This window comes from Cryptomeria japonica, chromosome 10, assembly GCF_030272615.1.
Source record: "Cryptomeria japonica chromosome 10, Sugi_1.0, whole genome shotgun sequence".
Lineage (NCBI taxonomy): Eukaryota > Viridiplantae > Streptophyta > Pinopsida > Cupressales > Cupressaceae > Cryptomeria > Cryptomeria japonica.
The window spans coordinates 791232364-791255106 of record NC_081414.1 but is presented as its reverse complement, the minus strand read 5'-3'; the positions used below and the strand labels follow the sequence as shown (position 1 = coordinate 791255106).

The window sequence follows — 22743 nt, the reverse complement described above, 5'->3', positions numbered from 1 at the left end:
ACTAAATAAAGGAAGATGGAAACCTAAACCTAGTAGCGTTTGGTATATACGGTGCCTCTGGGTCGCGCTTACGGGTAATGCCGTCGTGTTGAACTACTGCACTTAACGCCTAATAAAGCTACATCAACGACGTCCGTGGCATCGTCCCTATAAATCGTCGGGGAGTAATAAGGGACACTTGGAAGTTAAAATCCAAGGGGCGGGTAATCCCCCTTGGATCGATAATCTAATAAGATAATTTTTAAATGATTTTTCATCCATTAAGATAAACCATAGTAAACCCCCTTTAGGGTTGGATAAGTAAAATGATTTTATGAAATTGATTTTTATCTTGAAGAGATATTGGTGATTGACAATTTGGTCAAGGGTGACGCTCATGATAGGTGTTAGGATGTAGTTGTTAGGCCACAAACAATAGGCCATCTTGAGCCTTTGTTTAAGTGCTACCATCGTGGGTAGCAACCGTAGAGAAACTGTCTGGGACATTGACCCTAGAAAGGGTTGCGTACCCACTAATCCGTTTACATCAAACCATAGAAGTAGAAAATAGAACTACATACTTTATGCCTTGATCCCGTGCCGAAGCGGGTATGTAGGCAGTCTTGGGATGGAGTTGTCCCTCGTACTCAGGCGTTCATGGGTGGGGTCTAGGCTTGGTAAAAGAAAGATTGAGTAAGAATCCTATTTTGAAAGATAGGATAATTAAATTGGAAAAAGTAATTCAATGCATACTCGGAAGGAATCCTGTATGGATTCGCTTGACTTCCCGAGGCTTTAAGCCAAATTCCGAGGTGGAATTCAAGCTTGTATTATGTTGTTTAATTACTCCTAAGGACGATGACCTTGGTGCACTTCTGTTAGAAGAGTGTAGTACTTAGTGAGTGGCTCAGGACCCGAATGGTCCCGATGAGTCTAAGTCTCTGGCTAGAGCACCTCCTATCCCGATTGGATAGATGCCTACCCCGTATGGGTAGATGCCTATCCCATATTGGATAGATAAAATCTTATGTCCCGTATGGACAAATGCCTAACCCGTATGGTTAGATGCTCATCCCGGATGGATGAATGCCTAATCCAAATGGATGGATGCCTAGAGTATGCAATTGAATCAAACATAATGATTAAATTAAACACACAAAAAAAAAGAATGGTCAATTTTGTTGAGTTAATTATGGTGGGTTATTACATTAAGGGCATTATGCTTGCAGTCTAGAGTCTTCGAGGGAGAAAGGATACTTACTCTGATTGTGAGTAGTAGTCGTTGCACTCACCACTTCTGCAATAGTACATTCTATCTTAGAAAGCAAAATATAACATACTTTTTTTAATATTGATAAAATATCTACAATTTAATTTTTTGAAACATAAATCACTAAAATTGTTTATATATAAAACATAGATGGACAGATGGGCGTACAAAGGTTTGTTCATACATTCTATGAGTATAATACGCCTCTCAGTATAAATTTAATTATTTAGAAGAAAATGAAAATGAATAATTATATTAAATAATTTAAGTTATTTATTCAAATTATTTAATAAATGTGAAAAAATGGAAAAATGTTTACTTTTGAAATAATTAAATAATTTTTAATTATTTAATTATTTTTTTTGGTCGGTAATATTTATTTTTTATTAAATATAAGTAACATTACATATACTGGGCCTGATCATCCCCCCCAAAAGCCCATATTCTCACAGACTTACTGCTTACTAATTTTTACATGAGTACTTCAAAAAGCTACGCATATCAGTCATTCTACAAGCCACTAACCCCTTCAAGGGGATAAGGCTTCAAGTCTAGACACTTCCCCCACTAGTTTTAAATAGTAAGAAATCCATCAGCCTTATAACAAAAAAGGATTTCAACGGGTTTATACTTAAGAAAATTACCCCGTGTAGGACCAAGTATAGCTACTAAAAGAACCCACAAACAAAACTGCAAAATGCTAAAAATTTCATGCTTTTGGTCATTGTCAAGCAACAAAAAAAATAGGAAACTAGACTCCATCAATAAATGAATCATCCCCGAGTCGGTCGACATCTTGCACCACGCCTCCTCCTAGGAATGATAGTCAGGAACCAAAGCCTTCGACTTCCCCTAGAACCCTGATACTCCCTTATTGTCGCCACTAAAGAATACCATTCTGTCTGAATGTGGTTCAAGTAAAGTCTTTAATTAACCATTATGGGCCAACGCACAAAGGGGACTAAACCCAACTCCTCCACCACAATCTAACTCTCAAAACATTCTCCATAATAAAACCCATATCCTGGGTAAGCCCATTCCAGGATGTAGTCAATTCCAGTTAGTAAATCCTATTCGAACATGGAGTTCATGACCCAATGAATGTCACTTACTGAAACACCTAATTCAAGACCCCATGCCATGAGCATCGTTGCGATGTCAACATTTAATTTCCATCTATGGGTTGCCTGCTGAAAAAAGAATCCAAGCGTCCTCTGCACTGCATTCACCACCTCATCAGATGGGCATCTGAGGAGGAGTTCAAGCCTATGATTCTCTACCGACGCATGTAGAGCCTTCTACTGCTTCCACATCTTGAAAGTGAAAGTGGCCTCCTTCTTTCAACCTAATCAACACCTTCACATAAACATAGAGACAAAGCAAAAAGGAGATTTGAAGAGAATATTTTATCTTAGCTTCCTTAAAAAGAAAGCTAGCTCGTACAAACTGAACTGTTCACATAAACATCGGGACGCTAGGTTATAATTGTGCTTTGCTTTAGCCATCAAATCACCACCTTCACACAGAGTGTGAATGGAATCATTAAATACACTTGATTGATTATAATCCACTATCCTCGACTCGCTTCACCGCCACCACTACCATCATTAAGGCATACTCCTTACGAAGGACATGTTATAACTATCCCTACCAAATTTTTCAAAAAACTCATAAAAAATGACAACTGAGAGACCCTGTTATAATCTTCTATTGAAAAAGTTACGCACGTGTCTCCAACACCCCTTAACTGCCATATGATTTCCTATCCTTCAGAAGGTGTTGAAATTAAAAAACTTCAAAACCATATAAATCATCCATTTAAAAAATCGCCTATTCCACTTTAAAAATCCTCTGACACTACCCATCCTTTGCACCACCTTACCTCATGGAGAGTATTCGACCTCTCGGCTTACAGACATATATGTTGGGTTATCATTATTTAAAGTGATTCATCTAAATTTAACTCACCATCAAAAACTTCAAATGTTGAATCCTCCACTTGGTTCAAAGACAAGGCCCATTTAGATAATTTGTCAGCCACCTTATTACCCTCCCTCCTAACATGACTGACCACACCATCTTCAAATGAATTCAAATCCTCTAATACCAGTGATAAATAGTTTTGCAAATGCCATGCCTTAATTTCTCCATTTTTGATAGCTTGGATTATGATCAACGAATCCCCTTCCAGATGTAATTTTCTAACACCATGTTCCCGAGCACACTAGATTGCAAACAAAGCTTCATATGCTTCAGTTTCATTATTAGTCCCCTTCCCAATACTCTGGGCCCCTAATTTCACCAAATCGCCACAATGATCCCTTAGCACCACACCCACACCAGACAAGCCCATACTGTATTGCGTAGCTCCATCGAAATTTGCTTTGATCCATCCCCTTTGGGGTGGATTCCACTCTATGGATTTGTCCTTTTTATTACTCTACTTATTATTATTCCATACCCCATGTCTTATTTTGATATTTGGCCATAGTTTTTGAATCCTCTTATCCTCAAGAGTGAAAGGGGCATTCATGGATCCCAACTAGGAAGTTGTTGCCCCTAAAGACTCTTCGATTGCCTAATCAATTTAGCTCACAAGCCTCCTTTCATCTTCTATCTTATCTTGAAAAATCCTTCGGTTCCTTTCTTTCTATATTTTCCATATCACTAGAGATGGGAAAATATTCCATATGCTTGAAAAAGTAGACCGCTTGTTTTGCCTTGGCCAACTTTCAAAGACATCTTTGAGAGAATTCTGTAACGGGCCATGCCAATTTAGCCTTCCCTTTACACTTAAGCAATAGTTCTGAGCTACCTTGTATTGTAATAAAAGATGGTCGAGATCCTCTTCTGCTTCCACAGACATTACACACTTTGTGGGCCCTACTAGCCCCAGACGCTTCCTTCTTTCACCTATAAGAATTCTCCCTTTGATAGCCAGCCATGTAAAAGCTCCTGCTTTGGGGAGGCAGTGTTTGTGCCAAATTAAGTCGTTCACTTTTGAGCGGTCTTCCACCATACCTTCCAAGATTTGATAGCCTAATTTTATTGAATAAATTGCCATCCTTAGATCCACGCCAAACCACTCTATCATGTTCTTTCATGATAAAAATCTTCCTATGATCTAAAATTTGTTTTAAAAGAGATTGTCGAGCCTCTGAAAGCCCCATGTTTGATAGATCTTTCCAACACCATTCCTCCCCCAAAAAGCCTTGTTTAACCTCCAAATAATCTCTGACCCGGTCACCCTAAATACTGCATAGTTCTGTCTTTATATCAGAAAAGTCAGCCATATCTTTTATTACAGGATAAGCTGCCCAAGAGTCATCCCAAAATTTAGCTGAACTTTCATTCCCAATATGCCATGTTAAATGATCTGTTAGGACTTTTCTACAACTCATTATGAAGTTGCAAATTGCAGATCCCTTTGGTGGATTTCCGATTGTGAAAATTTTGTGGTCTTCCATAGAGTCCAAATATTTAGCCTTCATTACCTTAACCCATAATTGTTTTGGATTAGCATAAATGCTCTAAGTAAGTTTTGCTCCGAGAGCCTCATTCATAGTTTGCCAATTCCCTAGGCCTACACCCCCCTTCATCTTTGAGTCAATGAAGGGATTTTATCCTGCTCATTTGCTCCATTCCAAAAAAAAATTCCTCATTTTTTGTTTAATCACATTTATGGCTTTACATGGAATTTTGAGGCACATCACAGAGAAAATTGGAATCGTCGAGACAACCATTTTAAGCATTAAAATTCTACCAACCAATGTTAGCCATTTACTTTTCCACCCCTCAAGTCTGTTAAAACATCTCTCCACCAAAATTTTCCATAACGTTGATTTATTTGCTTTTCCAAAGAGAGGAATGCCTAGGAACTTGCTTGGCAGGATTCCCAATTTCATGCCAAGTATTCCACTGATCTCCCTTTATTTGGAGGGTTCTATATTAAAAAAGAAAATCTTCGACTTGATTCAGTTCACTCTTTGACTTGACACATGTTCATATTTGTCAATGATCCATTTTATGACTCTACCCTCCCTTGTCAATGCCTCTCAAGCCAAGAATATGTCATCTGCAAATTGAAGATGGGTAAGTGGTTCCACCCCTTCTGCAATCTTCACACCCTTCCAACAACCTGCCCTACACTCTTAAGTGATCAATCTCCCCAAAACCTCCGCCATAATTATAAAAAAAAAAGGAATAAGGGATCCCCCTGTCTTAACCCTCTGTTTGAAGGAAAGAAACCTCGTGGGCTCCCATTGATGAGAACCTAAAAGCGTGGGGAATTGATACAACTGTCTACCCAAGCTATGATCATACTATGATCCATTTTATGACTCTACCCTCCCTTGTCAATGCCTCTCAAGCCAAGAATATGTCATCTGCAAATTGAAGATGGGTAAGTGGTTCCACCCCTTCTGCAATCTTCACACCCTTCCAATGACTTGCCCTACACTCTTTAGTGATCAATCTCCCCAAAACCTCCACCATAATTATAAAAAAAAGGGAATAAGGGATCCCCCTATCTTAACCCTTTGTTTGAAGGAAAGAAACCCTGTGGGCTCCCATTGATGAGAACCTAAAAGCGTGGGAAATTGATACAACTGTCTACTTAAGCTATCCAAAGTGGATCAAAGCCAAATTTAGTTAGGACTTTTAAAAGGAAATCCCTATTTACCTCATCATAAGCTTTTTTGATATACACTTTTATCATCATTTTTTCTCCTTTTGATAGTCGAATGGAATGAATTGCCTCGTGTGCTAAGATTATTTCTTCATAGATGGATCTTCCAGGTGCAAGCCCACTCTGTTCCAAGGAAATAATCTCCTCCAAAATTTGTTTCAATCTATTTGCTATCATCTTTGATATCACTTTATAGATCGTATTACAAAGGGATATAGGCCTAAAACCATTGAAAGTAGAGATATTCTCCTTCTTCGGTATTAGGGCTACGAATGTGTTATTAAAATCCCTAAGGACAAAGGCACCCTTTCTTGATTCCTCCACAACTTCCCTCAAATATCTAGCCAGAATGTCCCATAATTTTTGAAAAAAGAGGGTAGGAAAACCATCTGGTCCTGGAGCTTTGTCAAAGCCCATACCAAAAACCACGAATCTCACCTCCTCCATTGACACAACACTCAATAAAATCTTGTTGTGTTGTTCCTTCACACAAGTAGGGATGATGTCCATAATGGACTGTAGATCCTGATCTATTAGCACTTCTCCATTGAAAGATTTAGAGAAGTGACTAATGGCCTCCATGTTAATAGTTTCCCGAACTATTAGAAGATCACCCTCCATATTATTAATTGAGAAAATCTTATTTTGTGTTCTCCTCACCTTTACTGACGTGTGGAAAAATTTGGTGTTTCTATCGCCTTCCTTCAACCAAGTTTTACAGGATTTTTGTCTCCAAAATGATTCCTCTCTTGCTAATATTTCAGAATACAACTTGTTTTAAGATCCTTCTCTTTCAAAAAAGATACTTCATCCGTGCCTTGTGGGATGACTTGTTCATGGAGTTGTTTCAACTCTTCTTCTAATTTCAATTTCTCATTGAAAATGTTCTTGAAAGATTCTCTATTCCATTTCTATAGTTGTTCTTTAACAAATTGAAGTTTTATAAAGAAAGTGAAAGCTTTATTTCCTGCCTTTTCTGGGATGTGCTTCCACCTAACCTCCATTAGAGATCTGAGGTTGTTGTCCTCAAGCCACATTGCTTCAAATTTGAAAGGACATCTATTTGGAGCTTTTTCATCCTGTATTCGAAGACATATGGGGTAATGATCAGACCCCGTAGAAGGAAGAATATCTGCAATGCATGTCCAAAGACTAGATGACCAATCACCAGCTATGAAGAACCTATCCAACCTTTCAACTATGTTTAAAAATCCGTTTCTTCTATTGGTCCATGTGTATTCACCAGTCTTGAAAGGAATCTCAATTAAACCAAATTTTGTAATAAAGGAATTGAAGTCTTTATTACTATGTCTATTCCAACCAACTCCACCCATTTTATCTAAAGGTCTAATCAAGGAATTAAAGTCACCACCTATAATGAAAGGATTTTCAGTGTCCTGTTTAAGATACTTGGATAAATCAGTCCATAACTATTTTTTTTAAATAGTGTTGTTTGGACCATAAACATTGATCATATACACATGCATATGCAATTGTTTGGAGTAAAATATCACCCATTGCCACCAATTACCCTATCTCATGATTGTGACATCCACCAAGGAGTCATTCCACATAAAATCTAGACCACCCGAAGCTCCCTGAGCTTCCACTAAAGCACATTTCTATTTTTTGAATCTACTGTGAAAAGTATCAAAATCCTCTATCTTAGTTTTAGTTTCCTGCAAACAAGCTAGATCCGATCTAAACTGATCAAGGCATCTCTTGATCAATCTAATCTTGTTAGGGGCATTGTAGCCCCTGACATCCCACGAAAGGAGCCTCATTGCCTCCAGGATCTCAGTTTGAGTTTACTTTGGCCAATAACACTTCCTGTAATTTCCAGTCTAACTCTGTTGGACTTAAGTCCTCTTTTCTTCTTTTCCCCTACTTTTACTTTGGCATTTTGAGCTGGTGTCATTTCTAGAGATCTCTTTTCCCGATCCCCTCTGAGAGCATGTAAACCTAACTCATACTCCCCTTCCTGGGCATCAGATGATTCTCCCTTTGAATCTGATGATATCAATTCCCCTCCACTATCTTTAACTCCTTCAAAAGATGCCTCTAGATTTCAAATGGGAGAGATTTGGATATATTTGAAAACCATTTCTTCCAAGTCTTGACCATTATAAAATGCTTGTAAGGTTTCCCTGTTGTCTTGGATTTGGGACTATAATTGATCATCTCTTGTAAATCTCGTGTCCATGTTTTTTGCCCGAGTCTCTGGAACTATTGTCTCCTCATCATCTTTATTGCCGTCATGGATCTCCTTCAATATATAGTCATCGACAGGTTTTAGATGATCAACATCCTGTATCTTCTCCTCCTCTATGATATTATCCAAAACACTATTACCGTCTTCAGTAGCCCAAGAGTTCTTGTAATGCCCTGCCAGGAAACCCCGAAGGGATAAAACTAATACATACAAATGGAGTGCAATAATTTTTTTAAAAGGATAAACACAACATTAAGATACAACAAGATATCAAAGATTCAGATTACATAGCGAAAGACGTCAACTAACACCTAAAGAGTTTCCCAATGTGATTACTTAATTACACATTTAACTTAACTCACACTAATAAATCCAATAAGCTGATTATCTTATAACGAGATAATTCTTAAACAAGGATAATTTATTTCAGATAGATGAAAATATAAATCACAAAATAAGGTTCATCCATTAAGATTTATCTTTATCCTTCATTCAAACTTTTCATTAAAATTTAAGTCATGCATCTAATCTAACTATACACTTGAATATCATCACAGACTAATGAGATCTTTCCATGCATACTTAATTTCCTTAACAATAACTGAATATATTCCATTATCTTAAGCTACATTCTTTCATGTTCCCATTTACTGCATTAAAAGATGACTACATACATGCATTTACAATAAATGTCGTCTAAACCATTTACACATTCTATCAAGATGCCATTCATACATGCTAACACTAAACATGAAACATAAGAATAAAAGCATCACATAACACCGAGATGATCTCAGATTTCACCCCTAAAGGGCTGCATCTCTGGGTCTGCTCAACTGCAAGACCCCTCTGATAATTAATAAAGTTAAGAATACATGAGGTTCTCATTATTTACAATCCTGCTATCAAGGCAAAATATAACCAATATACAAATGACCACATCGGTCAATAAATACATAAATGATCCCTGAAAAGGAAAGGATCCAACTGAACATAATCGAAGCTAATACAAAGGTCCACAAGAGCATCCACAAAACTGAGTCATCATAACCCGGTTTAGCATGAAACCGATACTCACAAGGGCATAAACAATAGGACGACCCACAAACGGTGCTCCTATCGAGACCATACAACCACACACTAACGAACGTAGGGACGAGTGTCATCACACAACCTGGTATGGTTACAATGGCAGGTCTTCATAGGTTCCGGCCCCATACACTGGGTTACCCTGGCAACCTAGTCCAAACCTCCGGCCCATCCAAGCCTCATGTGGACCCACACATCCTCTTGTGAAGACAAGGATGATGGTTTGCCATTTCAGGCCTTCTCGCAACATGTTGAGTTTGTGTTAGCACTTGTCCCATGTGTGAGGCATAATTATCTTACTTAGAGATTAACATTCTAATCTATTGTTAGGTTATCACTTATTAGACTCACTTTCGATGGGTTACCCAGCAGCCACTTTGGGTGCGACCCCCAATCGAAAGCCACTTTCCCATATGACACTAGACCATACTCAAACGACCTCATAAACCAAGGAATACACATGGTCAAGCAAACATAGTTCAAAAAGGAGAGAACAACCATTTGGTCAAACATGACTCAAAAGAGGTACACTTATTGACGGTACTCTAACCAGAGACTTGACCAACTATGGTCAACCACGAATCATCATTCGACACCCACATAAAGGATATGACCAATACAACACCACAACCAAATAACAGTCAACTTGAGACTGAGGACAAAAACAGGTACCCAAATCAACCATACAACAGGGTCCAATCAAACAAAGCAAGGATTGCCATTACTTAAGCAAAAGCGAATACAAAAATTAAACTCGCATAGGCAATAACCAACAGATACAATCTTTTACCAAATTGGTTTAAACATTAAATGTCGATCAAGTTTTCTAAATGGTTTAAGTTAGATTACAATTATCCACCTCATCCAGGTACACGTTGTTCTTGGTTTTCTAACTCTCTAAGGTTCATTTGCATCGAACATACATAAATATGCCATTGTGAGTTCTTAAACCAATTTCACATAAATATAATTAAACAACCATTAACCAATTAAATATGATATTTAATCTTCAATTAAAACATCATTTTCATACTGGTTCAAGAATAATTCCTCCAAATTCGTCTTTTCAGAACCAAGTTAAACTATATGGATCAAGGAAACATAAACATATAAGGAATCCAATTAACGATAGTTCATTCTTAACTTAACAATTATTTCCTTATGCATATAGAAAATTATCAAAATTAAATATTAATTACTATATATTTATTAATCCACAATTAATAAAATATATATACAATTGATAATAACAAAATAACAAATTAAATTTCTAATTAGAAAATATGCATTAATAATAAAATACAATTTGAAAATTAATTAAAGTATATTGCCACTATACAATTAATTAATTGCAAATATCATAATTTATTATTTAAATGCCATATTTAAACTTAATTAAAATTTACATTTAATAATATTAAATTATTATTATATATATATATTTTTTTTACTAAAAAAAATATTAAATTTTTTTTTTTTTTAAATTACAAAATAAAAGAGGGGCAGCGAGGGCGGCCGGGCCCACCTCCCAAATGCGGGAGTTGTGGCGGTCGTGCCCTAGCCATGGTGGACGCAGGTCCTGTGACGCCCACACGACCACTGTGGGGGACCCTATGGCCACCACGGGGGTCGCAGCTTGCTGCGGGCATCGTCGTCTGTGACCTGCGCAGGGGGAGGAGGCGGCGGGTTGAGCCTCCGCTCCCAGCTCCTCCAAACCCCCAAAAAAATACATTTATTTTATTTAATTTATTTTTTTGTTCCAACAATAAAAATTTTGATCCTTTTTTAAACAAAAAAATAAAAAATGATATTGTTATAAATTTTGATTTATAATTTTCTTTTCAAAAGAAGAACAAACCCCCATTTTTGTTTAAAAGAGTCTCATTTTGAGACTTAAAATACAAATTTCCAGAATATATAAGGTTTTAAAAAAAAATAGAAGAATTTGATGAAATACCTTCCAAAATAAACAACTTTGGACAAAAAGGAGCTCATATCTCATGCAAGAATTCAAACAATAAGCCAAACTCTGATTAATCTCACTATAATACTTAATCTTGAGCAGTCAATGGGGAATTTAAAACCAAAACAACATGAAGAACATTCAAGCCCATTTTTTTTTTTATAAAACAATTAACAAAATTGCTAAACAAATTCCTACCTCAATAAGCATTCCTGGAAAGGATCTGATGGAGAGTCCCAACTTGTAGCTCAAGAAATCCTTCTCCTTCCAAAATCCCCAAATTTTCCATCCAAAATATTTTCCAAAAATAATTTTCCCCAAAAAAATTCAATCCGCAATCTTTTCCAAAGTCTAGGTTAAATGGGAGAAGTTGAACAAAATTTTATTTTTGTAATTAAAATATTTATATTTAAAATAATTCCTCAAAAATCATTATTTTCCAACTATATCAATAAATTAAATTTGCTTTCTAATTAAAAATTGATTTTTTTCAAATAACTGAATTTAACCTTTCTATTTCCAAAATGCCAAGAAGATAAAATTAATTCTATTGCAATTAAATTTAATTCTTTCTTTTCCAACAGCATAGACATAATAAATTTAACATTAAAATTAACCATTTAATTGAACTTGCTCCCAATTTAAATCGAGCAATTCAAATTAACGATAATCACATAAAGAAATCCTGTTTAATTTAGTCCATTAATCTTTAATGCACAAACACATATTTAATCAAATTAAATACTAAGGACTAGTTGCTCAATTTAACCATATACACAAAACACGCAACCCAAGAAAGCCACACAAACAGACGACCCGCAACCCAACCAAAAGGGAAAACTGACAGACGACTGACGACGCTCACTTGAGCACGACTATGGTCCAATGAGGATATCACGATCACCTAATCCAACTCATAAGGATTAAAGAGGTACACTCAAACCTGCAAATCTAGGTGAAGACGAACCTCGCACTCATGCAGTACTGTACTTGAAATCTGCCGCAACCAAGAGTCATACATGCATACATATATATACTTAATGAAAGTGTTAGCTTGAGATAATAATATGAAATAGGAGAATTAATTAACTTGCATACAAACTGGTGCGAAAACCACAATAACAAGTATGCACTAAAATCAAAACATCTGACTATAACACTATAATATGTTAAACTAACTCAGGTCAAACCGAGATTAGAAATTGATTAGGGTAGGGGTACTACAGTTCTCGTCTATAAGCCTCTCTCAATTCTGCCTTTGAAGATCATTTTCTTGATGGTTGGTCTCTCAAACCAAAGATTCTATCCTGCGAACATCTGAAAAAGTCTCCAAACCCATAATAGAGGACCCTGGCTCAAACATTTCATCGATAAGCCCTTTCATTAAACTGACTTTATGGATTGTGTCATGCTCTAAAGCACTCCCCTGTTTGTGGTTACGAAGCACATCCCAGTCCAAAGCTTCCTAATTATGTTCCCAACCATTAGATTCTGAAAGCCTTATAATTTCCTTAGCCAAAAAAATTGTTCTTTGAGCTTCCCTTAATCCCCTATTTTGCAATCCTCTTTTGGATGAGCAAAAGATTTGCACTCTGGGCATGACTCCATCAAATCTTCTAACACCACCTTTTGAATCCAAATACCCGATCCTGTTTTGATTTCTAGGGTGTCCGGTAAATTGTGAACCAGATTCCGTTCTATGCAAATCCTCGAAATCATGCCGAAGTTCGAAGAATCAATGAATTCTTTTACTTTCTTGAAAACCCCTAAACTTTCACCTATTCTTCTTAGGGTTTCTATATCCTTGTATTCTTGGGGCAGCCCTGTAAGTTTTAGCCATGTTGGAACCCTACTGATAATCTCTTCCTCAGGGTTAAAATTTGGTTTCCACTTGATAATATTAAAACCTTTCCCATCCATAAAGAAATGGCCACTATCCAAAATCTAGTTCCTGTCCTGGGCAGAGGGGCATATAACTAGAAAGAAACCATTTTCTAAAGTTTTAAGCTCCACTTCCTCACCCCAGATGGAAACACACCATGCTCTGATCTTAGAGAAAGCTGACCATGTGCATGTTCACTAAAAATCTTATGTTTTCACTCCATTCCTCATTAGAAATTTCTATGTTCAAAACTCTACTGTAGATTGAGTTCGGGCATACCTCTAGGATCTTTGCAGCTTCCACCGAGGGTTTTGACCTCCAAAATTTCTCCTACACTGTTTTAAAGTCGATCTGCTGCCTGTTATTTAATGCTGCATAGCCATCAAATCTTGCCTTTCTCCAGTCCTTGATGTTTTTCGTGGTTGCTCCCTCTGAAGGCCTTCTTTGTTGAGAGGTCTCCGGACCCTTCCATATGACTGTCTTCTGAACCTTGATCGGTCATCTCTGAAATTACCACGGTTCCAGTTTCTTTTCAGAGGCCATTTGAGATTTAAACCACCTCTGTAACGAAAGCCTTCATGCCTTCTAAAACCCTGCCAAGAACTTCCATCCGCCATGTAATGTAAACTTCTCATTCAGACTCCATAATCAAATGGAGTTTTTAATTATTTAATTACTAACGATAGAAGAAACATTAATTTAATAAATAATTGACATTATTTAATTAATATTTAATATTGATCGAATTATAAATGAAAAATGACGAATAAATGATTAGCCAATTTTGAATCTACATTAAGAACTTGCAACATTTGTAAAGGAGGTCTACCGCACGATGAAATTATGAGGTATATGACATTTTAATTCAACCATACATTTTAAAAAGTTTGAAGACAATAAGAAGTTATTTATCTGTTCTGAGCTAGTGTAGATCAACGGTTATTTGGATGGAATCTCATGGACCAAACGTGGATCGAACGGTCATAATGACTCCAGAAATTGTCTAAAAAACCCCTTTCCCAGGGTTTCGGAATCTGCGGGTTCTAATTGGTAGGACGAGAACTACGATCGTTAAGAAAGCCATTCGTTAGACAATCTCAATCTGTCACTCACCGTGTCTGAATACATTCCGAGGATCAACAGGTGACCCTTTTCATACATTTTAACATACTATTTTCATACTCTTGATCTCATTCCTTAGTCTTTTTTTTCTTTTTTCATTTTTTCCTCATTGTGTTCAGGTGATTTTAGTGATGGGGAAGGGTCCTGGACTGTTTTCAGACATTGGCAAGCAGACCAGAGGCAAGATTATTATTTTAATCCGTCTTATTTATATGCACATCTTGTTTCCAATGCATTAATAATAGTGGGACTTATTGGGCAGATATCCTTAACAAGGATTACAACTTTGATCACAAGTTCAGTATCACCACCAATACAGCGAGTGGATTGGTAAGTCCTTTGTTTTAGCCTAGGCAATAGGTTCCTGAATTTTATTAAAACATTGTTCTTTGAGAATTTTCTATGACTATTGTAAATCTTGGGTGAGGTTTCGGGTAGCCCTTTATATGGTCGTCCCACATAGCATTTTTGTGTCGGATGTCCGGGGGCCACATTCGTTAATTTTGACTTTAGGTTGTGTCGGGATGTAAATGCTAAAATTTTCTGAAATTCTGACATTATCATCTCACCACATTATTGTACCATTGCACGGTACAGTTTATTTATAGAATGTTTTCTGGATATTAGACTGTACTGTGGGCTTCTTTTTTAATGCTCGTATGTTTTAGGCAAGGTCATGAATTGCCTTATTGTGTTGAGGGGAATTGAAGTATTTGTCACTCTCCTGGTTCACATCTTCCACATATCTCACCCTTGTTGCCATTACAACACATTTCCTTGGACATCTTTCTTTGTTGTATGAAAGAAAATTGAACAAGAATCTACTTTTCTCTGATTATTCATACTATTTCAGCTATTTTATGGAGAATGACACTGATATGAAATAAATTTAAACAGGTAGAGAGTCTGTGACCAACAATCACAATGAGTGATACTAAAACTAGATGACAGACTATAACTGCTAAGATGTATCTATACAAACCTAAAAGAACTATGCAACATAGCTCCAATAGCAGGTAGGCCACCGATCGGAATAAAACCAAAAGAAAGAAAACGACCATAGTTCTAAAGTCTGATGTTTGAGGGTTTGACAGCACACATTTGGTTTTCTGTCACCATGATTGTTGTTGGTCCCAATCAAGTTGGCTTATTATTAACATGATTGTTGCGAACATCAAGAATTGCCTGTCTCACATTGGTTATGGTTTATCTTTTGATACTATTGCAGTGGCTTTTATTTCCTTCTAATTTTGATTTGGTATAATGCTTGAAATTACCATGTTTTGTCATAAAAGTCACCCTTGGCCAATTGTCAATCGACAACAATTCTTCGAGATTAAATCAATTTCATAAGAGCATTTCACTCATCATCCCTATAGGAGTTTACTATGGTTTAACTTGGCGGATGAAAGATCATTTTAGAATTATCTTATTAAATTATCGATCCAAGGGGGATTACCCGCCCCTTGGATTTTAACTTCCAAGTGTCCCTTATTACTTCCCGACAATTTATAGGGACGATGCCACAAACGTCGTTGATGCAGCTTTATTAGGCGTTAAGTGCAGTAGTTCAACACGACGACATTACCCATAAGCGTGACCCAGAGGCATTGTATATACCGAACGTTGCTAGGTTTTGATTTTCCAACTTCCTTTATTAGTTTTCTTAACTAAGAAACTTATGAAAACATCATGCTTGAAAACGATTATGACTTGAACATGCAAAATTTAGACATTGCGAAACTTAATTAATTGAAATAACCACTTGATGAATTTCGCGGAATAAAAACCATAACTAAAATTTTTTATTATTCAAAACTTGAAATATAACTTGCATAATAATGACAATTATGAAACTTGCATATTAATAATTAAACGTTTAACTTGCATGGAGACGAAAACGTCAATAAATGTAATTAATGTATAAGAAATTGCATGATACAAGAATAGTGTAACTTGCGTGTAAGATTAAGCAATGCATGATTCCCATCACGGAATAATTAATTATGGTCATAGGTTCCAAAATAGCGATTAGTTTAGACGTTTGATTCAAATCATATTAATATACATTAATTGCTTTTAAAAATGCCAACTAAGTGACCCAACAAATTTAAGTAGTTTTTATAAAATTCCAATTATAAAATTTATACAATTTGATCTACAATTAGAGAACTGCTTAAAAAAAAATAATCATTATAAATTTTACCAAGGACAATTATAAAATTTAATTTACAATTTAGAAAATTCCTAAAATAATTACATTTCGAAATTACCTAAGTTAAAATTTTATTAAACTAAAATAAAAAAAAGTTAACAATGTAGAAATTGCCACGAATTAAATTTGTAGTGGCCTTTTTTTGAAAAAAAGGAAAGGGGGCAAGTGGGAGTGGGACCCATGGGTCCCATCACCACTGCGGGTTTGTGGAAGCAGGCCCGCAGTGATGAGGGGACCCCGTGGCCCCCTCCACTACCCTGCGGCCACTGCCACAGCAGTGGCCGTAGGGGAAGTGGAGGGTACCACTTCCCTGGCGGTTACTATAACCGCCTCCACTAGCTTGGACGCCGCCCGATACCCATAAAATCCAAATGACGTGATTTCATATTAAAATTGCTTGCAATGTTTACTAGTTTACTATATTCATTTTCGTATGATATAAATTTTATATATATATATATATATATATATATATATATATGGCTTACATTTCCAAAATTTAATGGTATATAAAAAGGAGTGTTTTATGAAATAAGAACAAGAATTTCACAGGAATGAAATGAAATGGAGAGATTTGCTTCAGAAATAAATAGATAATTAGATTATCACAGAGGTAGGAAATTGATTTCACAGGAAGAAAATAGAGAGATTTGCTTCAGCAAATAAAACAGATAATTAGATTTCCACATAGGATTATTCACAGAGAAATATATTCCTCCATTTCAACTAATATTCACAGAGAGAAGTATATAACCAGATAAAAATATTCATGAGATCAAATGAGAATAAGGAATTATTCACAGAGATGAATAACACAAAGGATTATTCACGGAGAAGTATATTCCTCCATTTCAACTAATATTCACAGAGAGAAGTATATAACCAAATAAAAATATTCATGAAATCAAATGAGAATAAGAAATTATTCACAGAGATGAATAACATAGAGGATTATTTACAAAGAGAAATGAATACATGAGATTTATGTCTTATTATCAAGCATTTTCTGTTCGCAGGGAAGTAAGATTTTAATGTAAGAAAAGAATTACATTTAAATTTCCAATCCAGTAAATGAAATCGAGAGAAGAAAAGCAAGATCTGATATTTTCTAAAACAAATAATAAAGCTATCGTTCACATGCAAGCAAGATTTGATATTTCTTCTATAAGGAAAAATTAAACAAATAAATAAGCTATCTTTTCAATATTATCACAAAAGAAAATTTTATAAAGGAAGATCTAGAAGCTATATTTTGGATAATACCATTTTCTCATATGAGAATGTGAAATAACAAGAGGAGAACCTGGCTTATCGAAATTCGATGTTGAATCCAACCTTCCAGCTATCCTCCTTAGATCCTTCCTTGCCACTTGAGAGAAATCTTTCAAACAATAACTTAACAAATCCTGCAACGAAAATGAGACTACCAAGAAGATCCTACTACTAAAAACTTGGGAAATTTTCTTCAAAACATAATCAACTCCCTTCTTTGAAACTTGCATACAATTTTATAAGAAAAATCCCTCAATTCCACTATCTAGAGAATTTAATTAAAAAAAGAGATTTTTTTCCAATATTGGACTCATGTGAATTGATTAAAAACTTAGTGGGGGAGTTACATGCAAGGTGGTGGAGATTCCTCTAGAAGCTTCTAATTCCTCCTACAACATGTGCCATAATTGGGAGGAAAAATAAATAAAATAAAAACAATGCCTTTTGAATTATATTCTCCAAGTGTGTGTGTGTGTGTCTATTTTTTTTTATTCTTTTATAACAATTATTCAATCATTTTTAATAGCTTAACCAAAAAAACATAATAGAATTGCATCAAATCAAAAAGTGATAAAGGAGGGTTGTGACAAGTAGAGTATGCATATCGAATAAGGGGTCATCATATCAATTAATCAAGGAAGAATATCTGATCTGAGTGGAACACGATTGATACCATACAGCCATTATACAGAATACATTATAAGTAATCGGTTAAAATCAATTTGGGGACATTACAATTGGTATCAGAGAAGTGATTCTAACTATGCAATGTGCCCGAAGACGGTGATCAATAACAAGTGGCAAGAAATGACAAGAGTCGTAGTGCAAATCTTTACTTAGTCGGTCACTCAAATTGGACAAATGCAAATCATAACTATTACTTAGTTGGTCAAATGCAAATCACAACTATATATCACTATAGAAGGGAGGAATAAGTTATTACTAGCCAAGTGTCAAGATGCCAAAACGAAATATGACAAAGGATTGGGTTTGCTAGACAAAGGGCAGATTAAATATCATACAAACATCGTGATTGTCCTTTGATAAGTCTAGGGCACAATTGTAATGGTTGAGATTGTCTTGGTAATGTGTAAAGAGACATTCATGACTTTCTAAACCAAGAAGAGCACACAAGAGGGACAAGGGTTTTGAGAATTAACCCTCATGGAAGGGTAATGAGAAGTGTCAGTCCTATGATTGAGATAAGAAGCAAGTTAGATTATGCCAAGGGATGAGACTGGTCATAGTTGGACATTCTTGCCTCTTGTGGGCCAAGTGATGCATTGATTACTCCAAGGAATGGAACTAGTCATAGTTGGATGTTCCTTTTTTTTTGGTTGGTCATAGTTGGATGTTCTTGCCTCATGTGGGTCAAGTGATGAATTGATTACCCCAAGGGATGGAACTGGTCATAGTTGGACTTTCCTACCTCTTGTGGGCCAAGTGATGAATTGATTACCCCAAGGGATTGTCTTGTTCTCTCCTTGATCGTTATTTATAACCTAAATAAAACAATTATTATTATAAACAAATATAATAATAAATAAATTCAGATAATATATATAGCGAAAATAATATAAAAACTGCCTTCATCCTCATCAATAACCTGCAAAATAAATAAAGACTAAGTGGACTGCAGGTGTTAGAGTTGTCCCCTAAGCTGTAGACAATGATAATTAGTCATAATTGGTTAAGTCTAATGTTAATCATCAGCAATAATAGGCAGTAGTTTACTAAGTTCTGATGGGAGACAATGACTACACAAGCAAACTAATCACCAATCTTAAATAACCCAAGAGACACAATTTGATAAGCAAACCAATTATTTTGAAGAAGGTCAGATGTGTCCTACCAACATAGTAATGTTAACAACAGTTACATGGTTGTTATTGAGATAACAAACCTCATCGATTATATTATGAAAAGGCACTTTGGATTAAAGGCAGCGATTCCTAAGAGAAGCAAACATGTCTTTTGAATGATTCCTCTCCCATGATATAAGGAGTTCGTGGGAACTATTTCAAGGGAGTAGGGGGGGGACTGGAATGTTTTACGGGCCATCTTTCATTAGTCAACATCTATGAAGGAAAAATAAGGCATGGCAATGAACAATCGGGAATATAGAACAGATCAGAACTGTCATTAAGTTTCAGGCGGTAACATCCTTGTCCTTGGTGGTATGCATAGGGTCATGCTTAATATGTATGCTTAATCTATGAAACCTGCTTATGATCCTATACATAATTTAATAATTAATAGTAATTTAATAATTATAAGAATCTAATAATAATTGATGGAAATATAATAATTATAATTATTACAGTGATCTTCTGAGAACTGTTCTGTAGTTGTATATAATAATAATAATGTCTATAAATAAATAAAAAATATATAAATATTATAAAATATTTATTTTGATCAGACAAATATATATTAGAATATAAATCAGAAGAATTCTTAAGTTAATATCAGATAAATAACAATGTTAGTTTGTAAATTAGAAAGAGCTCATAAGGTAATAAACAGTAAGAAGAATATGTTTGTATATAACTTTTGCTGCTACTATTAGTATTTAAGAAGTTGGGATGAGATGTTTCCAAAGATGGGCGGTCTAAATCCAATCAATAGGTTAAGTCCCAAGACAAGGTAGGGATATGCGACCCATAAACCTTGAGGACATGGTCCCAAGATAGGTAAGGGCTTGGATCTGTAAACTTTGAGGGAACCTATTGTATTTGGTCTTTAAGCGCTTTGGTAACATACATAAACCCTTGTCCCTAAAACTGAAGTAGTACTAAAGGTTGACACTTGCATTAAGAATGATGGATGTATGATAGATGAATAATTTACTCATTAATAAATTAGTTGATTGAACTATGGAATATCACTGATTTATTTCATAGAACTGCCCCTAATCAATTTAGTTTAAGTCATAAGTATATTGAAATAGATTAATTATGGTTAAAATAAGCCTAAACCTAGTAGGGGACATTACAGGGATGGAAAACGTCATAGTTGGACGTTCCTGCCTCTTGTGGGCCAAGTGATGAATTGATTACCCCAAGGGATGGAATTGGTCATATTTGGACATTCCTGCCTCTTGTGGGCCAAGTGATGAATTGATTACCCCAAGGGATGGAACTGGTCATTGTTGGATCTTCTTGCCTCTTATGGGCCAAGCGATGAATTGATTACCCCAAGGGATGGAACTGGTCATAGTTGGATGTTCCTTCCTCTTGTGGGCTAAGGGATGAATTGATTACCCCAAGGGATGGAACTGGTCATTGTTGGATGTTCTTGCCTCTTATGGGCCAAGCGATGAATTGATTACCCCAAGGGATGGAATTGGTCATAGTTGGATGTTCCTGCCTCTTGTGGGCCAAGTGATGAATTGATTACCCCAAGGGATGGACCTGGTCATAATTGGATGTTCTTACCTGTCGTGGGCCAAGTGATTAATTGAGGACCCCAAGGGATGGACCTGGTCATAGTTGGACTTTGTTGCCTCTTGTGGGGCAATTGATGAATTGATTACCCCAAGGGATGGAACTAGTCATAGTTGGATGTTCCTGCCTCTTGTGGGCCAATTGATTACCCCAAGGGATGAACTAGTCATAGTTGGACGTTCTTGCCACTTGTTGGATGTGAAGCGAATGGCCATGATTTGGATGTGATGCACTCTTGGGCTTAGTTGGATTGGGCAGTTTATTGGTGCCCTTTCGAGTTTCCTACTGAACTAAGCAATGATTTGTTATAGGTTAATTAGCTAGTCAAAATGTTATTGTAATCTGGCTGTTTACTATGTCTACATATATTCATGTGTATGCTTCATGTTTTTATGTGTGTGCTCCGTGTTTAGTTCATGCTTTATGCGTTTCCAACATGTCTATTCCATGAATCTCTATCATTATTGCCTTGGGTTGATCTAGAATATGAGAATAACAAAAGAAAACGAAAAGAGATGTGAATTTATTTAGGAAAGAACATTGCATTTAAGGTCATAGATGCGTGTCATGCTTCTAATCCTCTTTTCAATATATGGGAAGTTTGCTCTTGCTTTGTCTTGAAGAGATATCCATAGGACGAACCAAGACGTTTCTTACGATTATAATTGATGAGAGAAAACTTGTCTTAAAATTAAAAACTTAGCAAATTTCCAATCATTGGTTGAGATAATTCACATTGAACTAAAGATAGAGACATGTGCCTTGGGATAATATAAGAGTTGCACAACGGAAGCTAAGTATATCACAAGGAGATCTAAGGATTAGTTTAGGGATCCTCACATTGAAAAAGATTTGGCTAAAACTATCATTGCTTGAGGACATTCAATTTCGGGAAGGGCGGACTGTCATGCCCTGCCATATAGTTTAAAGAAATTTGTGGCTGGCTTCCTTTGTTGTTATGGCCTACTTTCTTATTTATTATGGCCGACTCATTGTAAGGTTAAAAAATTAAAATAATAAAAAATAAGCTAATTTGTTGAAGAGCCCGACTCCTCCCTCAAGAAGTCACTGCACTTTGAGAAAGTTTAAATAAACTACATTAAATGTTTCTTTATGAGGCCGACCTCCTTTTAAAGAGTGCTTTGTTGAGAATAGGTGTTTCCTTTGTGAAAGATCATGTCTCTTGGGTAAAGAGACATATGAGTGATATAAATAGATGATAAAGTGGAAGGTTAATATTAAAATAAGTAATTCTTTTTAGTTAGTTACCTTTAGATGTTCTATTAATGGTCATTTAGTTCTTAATTTTATTTTTTTTGTTTGTTTAATTAAGTTTAACTACTGCTTCTTTTATTAGAAGACAGAGTTAGCTTTTTAGTTATTTCGCTTTTTAGTTTCACATCAACGGTTTGTTCTTTTTTTAGAACACGGTCTTGTAAACCTCTATATATACGTCGTATATTCGTAAATATATTCATTCAATTATTTTTCAGTTAAAGGATAGAAAAAAAGGATATATCAGTCCCATTAAGAGCAGACCTAGAACTCCTTCAGGTGCCTTAATGGGAAACAGCTAAAGAGATCTGGGATCTCTTGAAGGGTCTTC

At 35.8% G+C, this 22743-nt stretch overlaps 1 protein-coding gene across 10 annotated transcripts in view; it reads left to right on the top strand.

The window, feature by feature from the left end:
* The first annotated feature begins 13988 nt into the window (after window positions 1-13988).
* The window catches only part of LOC131039215 (uncharacterized), a 178865-nt gene continuing 170110 nt past the window's right edge, over window positions 13989-22743 (top strand). For 3 of the 10 annotated variants that reach the window (XM_059212144.1, XM_059212145.1, XM_059212147.1), the window contains exons 1-3: window positions 13990-14225; window positions 14324-14384; window positions 14467-14534. In XM_059212144.1, coding sequence (XP_059068127.1) covers window positions 14336-14384; window positions 14467-14534 — 117 coding nt within the window. In that variant the 5' untranslated portion in view covers window positions 13990-14225; window positions 14324-14335. Of the gene's footprint in view, window positions 14226-14323; window positions 14385-14464; window positions 14535-22743 lie in introns of those variants that run through there. The other 7 variants (XM_059212146.1, XM_059212140.1, XM_059212139.1 and 4 more) reach the window with 7 other exon arrangements.